Here is a 12,746-nt window from a genome sequence, read left to right as displayed (position 1 = left end):
GTGAAATAAGCACAACTCTGACAACATAAATACGTTGGGCCACACTGTACATACACATATGACACGTTCTGGCATGTACCAATTTGTTAAAAATTCTTCTGAGTAATGTGTAAATTATGTATGAGGTACATGTATGGTTAAGTAGTAGTGCAGAGGGGACCTCTCATGATAATGAGAGCTGATTAAGCTTGAAAGTTGGTAAGCAGAAAAACCATTTTCCCAAGGGGCCTTACGATGCTCTTAAGATGGCCCTGGAAATAACCAAAGGTATGAAGACATATGCTTTGTGTTGCAGATATGCTGCCATCTGTTCATACCTTGCCTGAAAAAAAAAGGCATTCTATAGATTGCCTGATTTCATACTTTACCAATAAAATATGTAGTTGAGTTAGGGTATATCTACTTTCAAGTAATTCAAGCTTCAAAAAAGTGTAGCTTATCAAAAAAAGCTCATGTATATCATCTTCTGCACAATATTGTAATTGTTCATAAAAGGTAAAATTTTCATCCCAAAAACCAGGGTTGTTTGGTTTAAACCAAACCCTGGTTTTTTGGATGGCCTAAATATAATTTTTTTCCTTGAAAAATATCATATACTGGTTCATTACTAGCCAAAAAACATTTTCATTCTTACCACATTTTATATTCTAGGGGTACATTCAGATGGTATATCTTTAGATGATATAAGTAGTTTTTTTTTTCCCAAAAAGTCTCATAAATGTAGCCTGAATATGTATATATTTTTTCATATGAAGTATCTTAGTTATTTAAAGTTATATACAGAAGTGAAAATTTCTCATTCTTACCACATTTTTTAACCTTTGGCTAAATTATGATGCTCTATCTTTAGCAAATTCATTAATAAGGATTGCATATCACCTCTAAATGTAGTGGTGTAGGTATCTCAGGAATTTTTATTTTTTTTTTGCTTTGCTTTTTCCTTCACAAAGAAGCAGCAACAGTAGTGACACCATTATGATAGGGGGACACACACAGATGGTCTTATAATCCAATAAAAACACCAGCTATCTCTAAAGGACAAAGACCAATGTACACACTAGTAGTTACATTACTTCACAGATATTTTCATTTTCTTTCCCATAAGTAGCACAGCACATCTCACACTGTATATCACCCAGTCTTAATATTCAATAGTTTTTTTATAATTTCATGGTTAAGATCAGTTGATCAAGGTTCTTCTGTATAGTAGTAACAGATTTATGAAAAATAATCATCTATGTACAGGTGATTATAATTAAAGTTTTGATTCCAAAACTATACAATAAGTACTAGTTAGAATGACTTGAAAATTTACATGGATACTCCTGTAGCAATGGGAATTTCTTTGGCAAAAGAAAAAAAAGCGCAAGTAGTGCAAAATGCACAAGTAGATGATGCTGTACTTGGCCAGCAGTATGATCTATTTGTGCAACCACATCATTTCAGCGCTTCAAGAGAATCAGTGCATGGATAGAACAACTTTTACCAAGATGCACATTGTAATACCAGCAAAGCAGCTGCTGAAGAACTATTTTGACAATAACAGGATGACATGACACCTGGCTGGCAGTCAGTTCACCTAACCTTAACCCTTGCAACTTCTGGCTGTGGGATATCTCAAAATGTTATGAACAGTAGTCGAATTACAAACTTTGGTTAATTGCAAGCTCCAGTGCATCTCCTATATGTTAGAAGTTCCTCAGGAATACTAACGTGGGGTTGCGTTTGGTTTAATAAAGGTGAATTACAAGTGCTTCCACATCATTACCATGGCATACTCTTGATCTGCTGTTGAACAAGCATTTTTGTGCTTTCACTTCATAGCCAGAACACGGTGGACAAAATATTTAACATTTCTTGAGTAAGTTGTAGTTATTAGTTCAATTACTTCATTTTTGTGATGTTACCATGAACTATGAAATAATGCAACGCTAATTAAGTTATCATTTTGCCCTGACTGGCTATCTTGTCCATTCTGTGAGAAAATTTCCCACATGTTGGATGAGTAGTGTCGTTAAATTTACATTTTTAAATATATTTTTCCCCTTTGCCATATAAAATTCCATTGCTTCAGGAATTCATTCTGACAATGGTTCTTTTTTTTAGTGTTTTGAAATCAGTACTTTAGTTATAATCATCCTGTATATTGTAAATCATTGCCAATTAATCTGCATTATTTAATGCTTCATTAAATACATTATATTCACCTAATTTTTAATATAGTTTTTGCACAAAATAGCTTTCTGAAAATAACTGGAGAAAACATCTTTATATTATATGGTTAATAACATCATTAAGAATTTTCAAACACAAAGTAAGTCATTGAGTTACGCAAAAAATAATTAAATTTCAAAAGTTCGTTTTTGTTGAAATGTAAGAAATATTTATTGATTAATTAAATATGGAAATATATAGTGTTAATTACATTATTAATAATACAATAATTAAAAACATTTTATTTTAATTAATTATTAGAAGTTTTAATGATTTTTCAGAAATTTTATTGCTTTTAATGTTAATGCTATTTAAACCAAAAAAAACGTTTTTTTTACCAACCCTGCCAAAAACTTATTAATATACCCCCTTTAAAGTACATGTTGGGAAGAATAAATTTCCCATATATCGGGTATCTGCTGATAGAATAGAGCAGCGATCGATTCGCAACTGGTGCTCCACGCTTCTTGAGGAAAATTAAAAAAACGTAAATTGAAAAAAAAATTATACTCATTTAAATAATAAAAATAAACCAGTAACTTAGATGTGTGTATAAAAAATACGCCTATGTTCTCCACTATACAAAATTATATATCAGAAAGTCTCTGGGAGACAAAAAAGGTTGAGACCTGCTGGAGTAGAGAATTCTGGCAGTTTTATCCCTTATTATTATGGTAAATGATAAACATACAATTCTTTTGATGGTCCCATGCCTCAGGAAGAAGGTGTAGAAATACATCTCCAAGAAGGCTACCAACAGCGAAACTCAGTAACAATCTCAGATACCTGGTCCCACCTAAAACAAACAAAAAATAATACATGTATTAAAAGAAAAATTTTGTTAATGCAAAAGTTATTTTGTAGCTTAGTGAAGGCTGGAACAAATGTAAATAAGTGGAAATTAATATGGGGGGAACATATCTTGATTGTCAGATGTGCAAAATGTACAGCAGTATTGATATAATGATATAATGACTGAGTAAATTGAACTGTGGACTTTGCTCAAAAAACTTTCATTGGAGAAAGTACTAATTTTACACTTCACAAATAGTTCATGTCAATTAAAACTACCAGAGTAGTAATTTAAATTAAAAAGACAAACAGTAATAATAATAAAATATTCCATTTGATCATTACTTGCCCAAAGACAAAACAATTTAATGCCATGCTGATAGTATTTCACATTGGTTTAGTAATGAAGAATCCAAATGTGGTGCTTTCTTTGAAAGAATTTAAATCAGCCAAGTCACTTTTATACAGAGTCATAGGTGGAGATTGACTCGGATGTCTGGGGGGGGGGGGCACGATGATGATGTTAATTCCTTTACAACATATACATTAGATCTGCCCACTCCCTTTTTGACGCTGGGGGGGGGCATTGCCCCTCCCACGCCGCCCCCCCCCCCTGTATCTCCGCCCATGTACATAGTGTAGCCTTTAATAATTACAGCAATTATAAAAAAAAATAAAAATACCAGGAACAAATGACAGACTATAGGTTATAACGTTAACAGAGTGAATACAAATACAAATACAAATACAACGCCGCAACAGACAAAATGCCCAACGAGGTGGCTGATAAAAAGATGCCCATAAAAATATGGTTGTCATATATTTCAAAAATACAGCAACCCAATTAAAAATGCAATTAACACAAATTATAAATTTTATATATTATAGCATATTCAAGGATCCATTACAGGGATTGCTCCTCTTTTTATGTGTGAGAGAGTCATAATAAAATCAAATTTTTTAGAACACGGGTAAATCACTATCAATCTGGTTGTACTTTATTTAGTATGATATGAAACCTGTCACATGCCACTGGGAATGAAAGGAATTTTGTATAAAAAAACTTTTTGATACAGAAAGTGCACATAAAATTTGACTTTTTGTGAGCTATTAGGGTATAAAACCTATCACAATTATGAGAGAAAATTGTAAGATTTATAAATGTCTAAAACAATAGACAACTACTAATCAATTGAGTTGGTTTTCTGCGATTTTCCAACTTAAAAGCATGAATATGAGCTGGTCCAGGCCATTTTATAGGGAATTCAAACTAGCGGGTCACTTTATAGAAAGAGCATAAAATGTGCCCCAAGTCATAATGATTGATAAAAAAAATAAAAAATTGTCATAGCCCACCAGTTAATATTTTTTCTCTTCACTGGTGGGCCAAAAACCCTACCAGTTAACGTGTTAAAAAGGGGAACCAAGCTTTTTTTTTTTTTTTCAAACTGAGCACAACTCAGGTCTATTGCCATAGGCAATTTACTACCTAGTGAGTTGTGCCGGAAGTGTAAGAGCGTGTACCTAACAGTCTGAGTGCGTATCTAGTGTTGTGTATGATTTTTCAGTGCCGCCATCTATATCTCAGAAGTGAAGTGAGTGATGTGTAGTGACTGAATATTTGTACTGTTTGTAGGACTGTTGCTCTCTGTGGCGAGACTTTTTAATGGGGAGATCGGCTTGCATTTGCGCCTTGAAGTTGGGAACCACAGAAAACCAACTTACTGTACTACCGACCACCACTGTGGTGACGGTGGGGCTCGAACCCGGGTCCCTGCGATGCGAGTCCGTCATTATGACCACTCGACCACCACAGCGGGGAACCAAGCTGGTCTCTGCCTACCATCTCTAAAGAAACTTTTTAAAAGAGCATTCTAATCCATAGACCTACTACTTTCACTTTCCAACAAGAGCAGCTCTAGGGCCATGCAACCCGTGCCAACATCTTCTTAGAGCAGAAAGCCTCCACTCGCAATATTTTCGATGCTTTGACGTCATCACGTTCTGGCCTGTTTCTTCCCCAAAGGAAGCTGCTTGTCCCTTATAATCGCCATATTGACAGCAGTTGGCACGCACGGGAGCGCAGTTTTTAATGATAAATTTCTAGTTTAAATGTTTATTTTATTCATTTCTTGGCAAGGCAATAAACAATATTGTTGTCCAAGTCCTTTAAAAAGAATAGTTGAAAAAAACAACAGCTAAGCCAGCTGCCAGCGATATTTGCTTTTGTGAAGGAAGTATAGGCCTATCTGTACAACTGCATATAAAATCTGATGAATTCATTTATTACTGTTACATGAAATGCATTGATGAATATTCTGTATTATTAATTGCTAATCTCATAATCCCAACTTTCAGAGTAGGGCTTTATGAAGTTAAGACCTTAATTGGTAATATTAATGCTGTGGTATTTGAATCATTTTTTAATGTTATCCTTCAACTTAAGAAATTTTTAACGAATAAACAGTTGGGAGGGGGGGGATTTAGAATAATCGAAAGGAAATATATTTCATGCCCCCCCTCCACATGTAATGAAAATCCCAAAGTAATGAAAATCCCTAATTTTTTTAATGTTATATTAAAAATTACAACTGAATACATTCACGAATTTTGAAAAAATTCAAAGTCTAATGATGCTTTTATTTCATGTCGATATTATGCATATTATCGACATGAAGATACAAGGTGCATTCTTATTCCCAGATTTCGTTAACAGTAAATATGAGTGATCTCCAGGGCCGCAACCATATGCTTGGTCACCCGGAGCAAGCACGCATTTTGACGCCCCCTTGTAATGTTGAAGGAGAGGTTTCAGAATGAAATTTGCGCCGTCTCGGGTCTAGCGCCCAGGGCACGAGACCTGCCTGCTCCACCCTAGTTGCAGCCCTGGTGATCTCAATGTTCCTGCATATTTTGAAAGTACAGTTGAACCCCATTATAGCACCCTCTGTGTTAGTGCCAACTTCGCTTGGTGCCAGAAATTTTCAGTGAACAGATATTCCATATAGGGATTATAATGTAATGTAGAACTAAAATAATTTCAGAGGTAAGTGTAAAATATGTGTCTCTTAAGTTTTACATCAAGAAATATTCAAGTAATATATATTGTACAGTTTTTAAAATTCCATGAGTTTTCTCTTCTTAAAATTGAATGAGTGTAAAATAGGTTATTTTATTTCTAGAATAACATTAATAAGACAGCGATATAGTACTTCATTATAAACGTGTGAATTTATGGAATGAAGCCTCTCCAAAATGCTATTTCAACCTTGTATAATATGATCCGATATAATGCCAAAATTCTTTGGGATGGATGGTGACGTTACAACGGGGTTCGACTGTATTATGTTAAAAAAAATGTCAATTTATTTTTCCATATAAATTAACAAATTTTGATGAATTTATTAATATATTGGAAACACTTCAAAAAAGAAAGGGAAAGATTTCAACTATACATAAATTTTTCACATAAAACAACATGATTATTAGAGCCCAGATTATATGCATTTGCATATTTTGGCCTTTTTTAGCATTAATGCATATAAATGCATAAAATCAAAGAATTTTCAGTATATGTGCATATTTTTGAAAGTTTGTTTAAGCTCACTCAACTTTTTTTATAATTTTTCAAATAAATATTATTCATAATATTTTCATAACATCGAATTTTTCGCGCAGGTGAAATTTAGTGAATTAATACATATTTATAAAGTATTTTACAAATATTAACCGTTTTGTTGTAAGACTGTTTCTAGAGATATGTGAAAGTGTTACATTTTTCTAGAAATAGTGCAGAAATTCTTTTGTTACTGGTAATTTTGTTATTGAGCAGCTAAAACAAACTAAAAAGTAAAAAATGCCTGAATAAAAAATATGTAGAAGTTATTTGCATATGCGGTATATATATATATATATATATACCGCATATGCAAATAACTTCTACATATTTTATATATATATATATATATATATATATATGTGAGGGGATATTTTTTTGTAAATGAAATACATATGCACGAAAAAAAAGAAAAGATGTGTTTTTAAAACATTTATAAACACATCTTTTTTTTTGTGGATGATTTTATTAATGCATATTTTCTTATTTCTTATTTCTTTTTCAAGAAATTTCCTTGCACATATTTTGGAATTTTCAGTGCATATTTGGTATTTTAAGCACACATTTTGGTATTTTAAATGCTTATTTTTGCATTTTTAAGTGCATATTTGCATATTTTCAAAGCATATTTTACCACTTTTTTAGTGCACATAATCCGGGCTCTAATGATTATTATATTATTGATATCAACGTGGCAGTAGTGTATAATCATAATATTAAATAGAATTTTACCCCATGTCTATAAATTTGGTCAGATACATATTTTGCCTGTCTTGAACATAGATGGCTCGTTGCTTCATAATGTAATTCTCAAAATTGATCCACATTTGGATGTTATTGGCTATATTGTTATAGCCATTGCAACTGATAATTGCATTAGTAACAAAATAGTGGGTTTTTGTCCAGTAATTCCCATATAAATTTCCATGTCCATCCTCGCCCTTCAACATATAGGGCTAGATGATTTGTTTTTCCTGATAGTGCATCTGATCACGAAATCTAGCTGTATACATCAAAAAATGTTTTTTTCAAATAGTTTTGTCCCCGCCTATAAATTTTGTTAGGTTCATGTTTTGCCTTTATTGAACTAGATCACACGTTGCTTCATAATATCATTGATCATTTTTGTCGCACCACGGTCATTTTCTGTACACGAGGGCTAATTAGACCGGGAACTACAATTTATTGTCAATTCCAAACGGCAGGCTTGTTTTTTATACTCATCGAGAGGTCGATGCGCTAACCCCTCGATGGGGGGACTCCCTGCAGTAGCAATTTTTTCTGCGGTCAAGTCACCGTTTTTTGTTGTACCCCTGTGTCAGGAAAGTTTTCTGATAAGGACAAACCGGGTATCGAACTCGCGACACCACTAAACATCCTTTGGTACTTTAGGAGAGCATCTTATCGACCGGGCTACCGCACCCCGCTTCATAATATAATTCTCAGAATTTATCTAAATTTGTCAATGATGGGTACAGAAGGTGCATTTTCAAAATAGACTCGTAATGCGTTATGATAAACAACTCTGGGTTCTTTAGAAATTACAAAATACTGTGTTGATGAATTGGGTTTTCCGTGTTTTAACTGGAAAGCAGGGGGTAGCCAGAAATTTCGTTCGGGGGGGGACCACTTTCATTTCGGGGGGGGACCAAAGTGACAGAACAATAGATTTGGCCATCTTTTTCCCTTTTTTCGGTCATTTTCTCACATTTCGGGGGGGGACCAGACCCCCAAGTCCCCCCCCCCCCCTGGCTACGCCCTTGCTGGAAAGTATGTACAAATACTTATTTAACAGTTTAATAGCCAAGTTTGGGAAATATATAAACAGGTACTAACAATATTTCTTTGAGGTAAGTTTTAGAATGTGGTGGGATTCTGTGGATTTTTCCCTAACTTATTTCTAAAGAACCTTGTACTTTATAATAAAATGCACTTTTAAAAGAAAAGTTATAGAGTTAAAAAATGTTATGGAAAGAAGCTGGTGGCATTTAAAAAAAAAAACAGTATTTTTGAAATAAATTTTTACTACATGAATCACATCTTAGCATAAAATGTTATGCATCTGTGTATGAATGAGAATCTTGCAATCATCCATATCCAATCCATAGTAAAAGGGGCAAAGCAATATATATTTATTTCATGAAAAGTTCATTTCACATATTTATTTTTAATAAATGACTGAAAATATATGGTGAATATCTTAATGAAAAATAAAGGATATTATATAACTGAATTTGTCTCAATTTTCTTTTGGTTATTCAATTGATATTTTTTTGCTTAAAATCAGCAGAAATAAAGTTCTGAAAAATTAATGCTCTTGGGAAGTTTTGAGGTCAAAGGGTAATTTTTCCAAATATTGTCAAGTTTTTATTAAAAACTCATTTATACTTGAAAATAATGTTGAATTATAACTATAAACTCGTCTATTCGAGTGCTCAATTCTTTACTCTAATTCGACCTCTTTTTCTTTAATATTAAGAAAAAATATAATAACAACGTGGGTCAAATATATAACATCGGCGTAATAGTGTGTGGTGCTGCTGGAAAATGATCTTACAGGGAAGATGGGTTTCGAGGACTAATCTCGATGACGTCACGAATCTCCGGGTGAAGCGTTCTGCTCTAGAAGGTGTTGCCCATGCAGCCGCACAAGGTAATGCTATAGAAGGTGGAAAAAACTTTGTCGAAAAAAATATGGGCGGGGGTCCTGCACGAATACAGATTTTTTTTCTTGAGCCGCCCCGCTTTCCACGCATAGACTTAATTAACCTTTACAGCAGCAATCCCGAGATATCTCGGGTTCTGAAAACTCTCTCTCATATCGGCAACCCTGAGCCTAGATACCGTTGTAAGTTGTGAGTTTTCTTCTGATAAAATGTCCCCCACCCGTCTGGTTAACAGACTGACAGGACAGTGAGGGGGAGTCAGCTCCTGTTCAAAGTCTGATAACAAAAGGGGAAAAGAAAGGATGTTTGTCCTTTCCCTTAGAGGTTGTATACGATTATGCTTACAGCATAAATAACAGAAAACGATCGTGCGTGTTTTTTCCTTCCTTGTTTCATTATCATCAGCTCAAGAGATCGGGGATAAATATTCTTGAAAACAGGTGGCAATTTCTAGATGGTTTTGTGATTTTCCCTGCGGCAGTTCGTTGCGGATCAGGAAAATTTTTAAAACTGCTAAAAGGGTCAAGATATAATATTATAGACATAGGCCTATGGATATTATATAGTAATATTATTATTATATGTTTGCAAGACATATTTCAAAGATAGATGGCAGCTACATAGTTGATCAGCTCTTCTTCTGAAGGGGCTTTTTACGTTTTTTTCTTGCAAAATAGCAACTATAAGCTCGGCTTAAGGGGGAAGGGATGGAACCCCAAACCCCACCCCCTCTTGCGTATGCAATGGCTGTCATCTATATTTCACGTCCACAGCTCCCATGTTTTAATTTTTGGAATCTAGCAACCTCAGTTATACATCCAACAAGAAAATATAATTATGCAGTGTTTGTTATAAAATGGGTAGCATCCATTACTCATAGTGAGCACAGTAAACGCGTATTTCACTGACGTTTGCAATATTGCTCCATGCACTTCCTTGTTTTTAAATGAAAATACCGAATCATTTTCTTTAACTCTGAAAAAGCCAGGGCCAAAAGAAACTTACTTTTCTTTTACATTTTTCTCTTCTGATGATGTAGAGGCATAAGCTTGTTCTGGAAAGAAGCGTCGCGAATCAGACGAGGAAACAAGAAAACTAATTACACTTGGTCCTTTTTTTTATTACTACTTATTTATTCTCATCCAATAGTCAGTCAGTCTGTTAGGGATGAAACAACATAAACCATCCTACGGAAAGAGCCTTTTACTTAAAATATTAAGAAAAGAATCACTACGAGAAAAAGCTTCTCAAGGTCACAATCCATTAAATGCCATTACTGGTTCCTGCTGCTCCAAAACACACACACATTATCTGAGAAAAAAGAATCGTTTTTCTGCAGTGTTTATCTGATCAGTCACCGAAAGGATTGATATTAATTGAAGGGTACAAAGAGAAGAGGACCTTTCCGCATTCCAATAAAAAATTCCATCGAATAATTACTCGGAAACACAGAAAACGAAAATAATAAAAACTGGAATATCTCTCAATCTCTTTCCGGAACTTCCAGCATTGATTTAAAAAAAAAAGGTAATTGCAATTTTTTTCCCTTGCACGTAATTAATAACTACCCGTGCGAGCTTCCTAAAATGTCATTGCAGCAATTTCTCATTCACATACAGTTGAACTTGCTTATTTCTGAGCTCAATGGGATACCAAAAAAATTCGAATTATCCAATTCATAAGTACAGGATGACTATACTTTCATAAACGAAAATCAAAAACGCTCATTAATTATGAAAACCTAGCATTAAAGCCTAGCACTTACCATGCTAATTTTATCTGTGTTGCAACTAGTGTTTCCATAAAACGTAAACGATCACGAAAAGTATTTCGTTTGTAAATTTGTAATTTTCTTTTACGTATATGCTTTTAAACATTGTAAAAATTCATTCAAAAAGCAAAAATTTCAATCACTTCAACACATATGCTATCAATTTAATTTTTTTTAATTATTCATTTTTAGGGAAGAATAAATTTTTTTTTTTTTTTTTTTTTTTAATTTTAGTATTGTTTCTATGGACATCGACAAGTCATGGAAACATGCAATTTTTCTAAAAGAAAAAAAAGAGAAAAAATTATATAAAAATCAATCTAAATCGTAATTCGGCAGGTAGCAGGTTAAACAAAAAATTACAGTTGAACAAGCATATGCGATTTCCGTTTAGACATAGTGAAAAATGTTGCATGGATATTCCAAAATAAACGAACAATAATGCTAGGGAAACAAGAATCCCCTTACACATTTTACCGGACAATAAACTGCGATCTATGGAAAAATGATCACTCATACAAACGCACTTACCGAGTACTAGTACAGCATCTGCCATTAGCAGGTGCTTTTTTAGTGTGCCCGTTGGAACTGATAACGAAAATATTGCTTCTAAGAGCCGAAACAAAATAAATTCAGATTTTTTTAACGTAATCTTTTAGTGTTCAAATGTAGGCTATGTGCGGAAAAGATCGGTAAACCATGGAATAAAGGAAAAAATTACTAGAGGTTAGCTAGAATTCTTCCCGCTGCAGTTCAAGTAATTCAACATTGCATTGAATAGTAAACTCGATGGGAATTCCTAATATTCGAATTATCCAAAAATTCGAATAACCAAGTTTGAATTGGCCAACAGATTCCCTTACTATTTACTCATTATTTCTTTCGATGTTCTTCGCGTCAAATATTCTATAAATAGCGACCGACAGACATATCTGACGCACATGAGAGAAATCACGCTGAATAGATATCGGGAAATTGACGTATATTCGTTGGTTGTACAATTTATATGCTACCACCTATATACTGTATTTTCCATAGTAAACGTCGATCAACAAGTGTGTGTGTGCATAGAAGACGAGTTGGTAGGAAAACATTGAGGTTCAGCCTCGGATTAGATAAACACATTTCGAGGTTTCAGCTGACGAGATTTACGTCAGCCTCTGGAACACACAAACAGAACAGTGGATCTCGTTTGCTGGAAGATTATCGTTATTAAAGAGTGGGAGTCAGGACAGCGAAATGAGTGCTTATCCTCAATGACCAGGACACGAGGCTCTGAAAACCTTCACGAAATGACAGTCTAGGTTTCCTCATCAATGTATACTTAGTACTGGAATACTAAGAGCACTCAGTGCAAAGACTCATTTATATAGCAAGATTCTCTATTCAGAAATGAGCTTGAATAAATCAAAGTCAGTCAAAGAATTAGGCGCAAATTTTTGTACATGAAAAACTAAAATTAGGCGCCTACCCCACCCAACAAAAGTAATGGAAATGTGGTCAAATTGTACAATTTTCAATTTCACTGCTTTCTGTCTGAATTTTTTTTATACTCATGGTCTTTGCGCACTCCCTGAAGTTTTAATGCGTTTACTTGTAAGCATTTTACACGCTTTAGACCAGAAATGTCCAACTTTTTTGGGTTTTGAATTCGCGTCGGGATAATTTGAGCCACGCTCGAAATACA

General features: G+C 34.0%; 1 protein-coding gene across 1 annotated transcript in view; it reads right to left on the bottom strand.

Moving 5' to 3' along the window:
• Zip99C (Zinc transporter Zip99C) overlaps nucleotides 1–12,746 on the bottom strand; it is a 53,004-nt gene that overhangs the window by 28,531 nt on the left and 11,727 nt on the right. The window contains exon 2 of the mRNA XM_089245290.1: nucleotides 2,906–3,010. Coding sequence (XP_089101416.1) covers nucleotides 2,906–3,010 — 105 coding nt within the window. The remainder of the gene's footprint in view (nucleotides 1–2,905; nucleotides 3,011–12,746) is intronic.

The sequence above is a fragment of the Pholcus phalangioides genome, unplaced genomic scaffold (assembly GCF_987345545.1).
Source record: "Pholcus phalangioides strain wild (caught in Gottingen) unplaced genomic scaffold, Ppha-v1.0 ptg000015l_1, whole genome shotgun sequence".
NCBI lineage: Eukaryota > Metazoa > Arthropoda > Arachnida > Araneae > Pholcidae > Pholcus > Pholcus phalangioides.
Note: the sequence above shows the minus strand (reverse complement) of the source record. Positions and strands in the feature narration are given on the sequence as shown.